The sequence below is a fragment of the Arachis ipaensis genome, chromosome B07, assembly GCF_000816755.2.
Source record: "Arachis ipaensis cultivar K30076 chromosome B07, Araip1.1, whole genome shotgun sequence".
NCBI classification, from domain to species: Eukaryota; Viridiplantae; Streptophyta; class Magnoliopsida; order Fabales; family Fabaceae; genus Arachis; species Arachis ipaensis.
In genome coordinates this window covers 24,523,346-24,524,459 of record NC_029791.2, presented here as the reverse complement: position 1 = coordinate 24,524,459, position 1,114 = coordinate 24,523,346, and the positions used below count along the sequence as shown (strand labels likewise).

General features: G+C 28.3%; 1 protein-coding gene across 1 annotated transcript in view; it reads left to right on the top strand.

Moving 5' to 3' along the window:
* LOC110264525 (probable transcription factor PosF21) overlaps nt 1-1,114 on the top strand; it is a 22,938-nt gene that overhangs the window by 5,286 nt on the left and 16,538 nt on the right. The window contains exon 4 of the mRNA XM_021106683.1: nt 953-1,079. Within this exon, the coding sequence (XP_020962342.1) occupies nt 953-1,079 (127 nt within the window). The remainder of the gene's footprint in view (nt 1-952; nt 1,080-1,114) is intronic.

Sequence of the window (1,114 nt, the reverse complement as noted above, 5' to 3'; positions counted from 1 at the left end):
CATTGTTGCATATTTCTTTAAAAAGTTTATCTTATTATTTAATTAGTTTGTGTTTTTATTTTTATTTTTGGGATAAATTTGTGAGGCTAATTTTTTTAGTTATGAAAATTTAGAATGTGTTATGCTCAATTATGAAAAAATAATGTATTTTTTATGGATATAGAAATAATTTTTTTTAATTGAAATTCACACATCTAAAGTTCAATTTTGTTTTAAAAACAAAACTTAAAATCCGATTTGGAATAATAGAAAAAATCTGAACTTCAAATTTATGTGGGCTATTTTTTTTTAAAAAAAGATAAATAACATATTTATGGGGACTAAAGTTTTTATTTAATCAGTTTTGTGAAAAAAAATTAAAGAAAAAGATAAATAAGTCCTGACTTTTTAAATTTTTGACAAATGCATTCTTGATAAAATTTAAATACAAAAAAGTCCCTGACTTTAACAAACGGAGGACAATTTAATCCTTCCGTCTATTTTCCTCTCATACACAAAACAGAACTGGCTGACGTGGTTGAAACGCTGTCCAAGTATCCAGGTGTCCGTTACGGTGCCACGACATCGTTTTCATCACTAAGGACTTATTTGTCTATTGAACTTTATTCATCTTCCAGCCGTAACGGACACCTGAACACCATTTCAACCACGTCAGCCAGTTCCGTTTTGTGTATGAGAGAAAAATAGACAGAAGAATTAAATTGTCATTCGTTTGTTAAAGTCAGGGACTTTTTTGTATTTAAATTTTGTCAGAAATGTATTTGTCAAAAATTTAAAAAATCAAGGACCTATTTGTCTTTTTTCCAAAAAATTATAAACCACAAATTTATAGTTTTCACACCAAAAAAAATTTATCAAGTATTCACATTACTGAAAAATACCACTTGAATCACCATACTAAAAATAAAAAGCTAATTTGTGAACTCATTTATTTATTTTTACTATTCATCAGGAGCAGATAGCGGTCATTCTATCACAAATTGAATCTGAACAAAGTCAAGTCAACACATTGAGAATGGAGCAGCATAAACTGAAACTACTCATGGCAACTTGTGAAAAGCAAAGATTAATTCAAGAAGGTGGCATATCTCACCCCTTCTGTTTTTCCTTTATA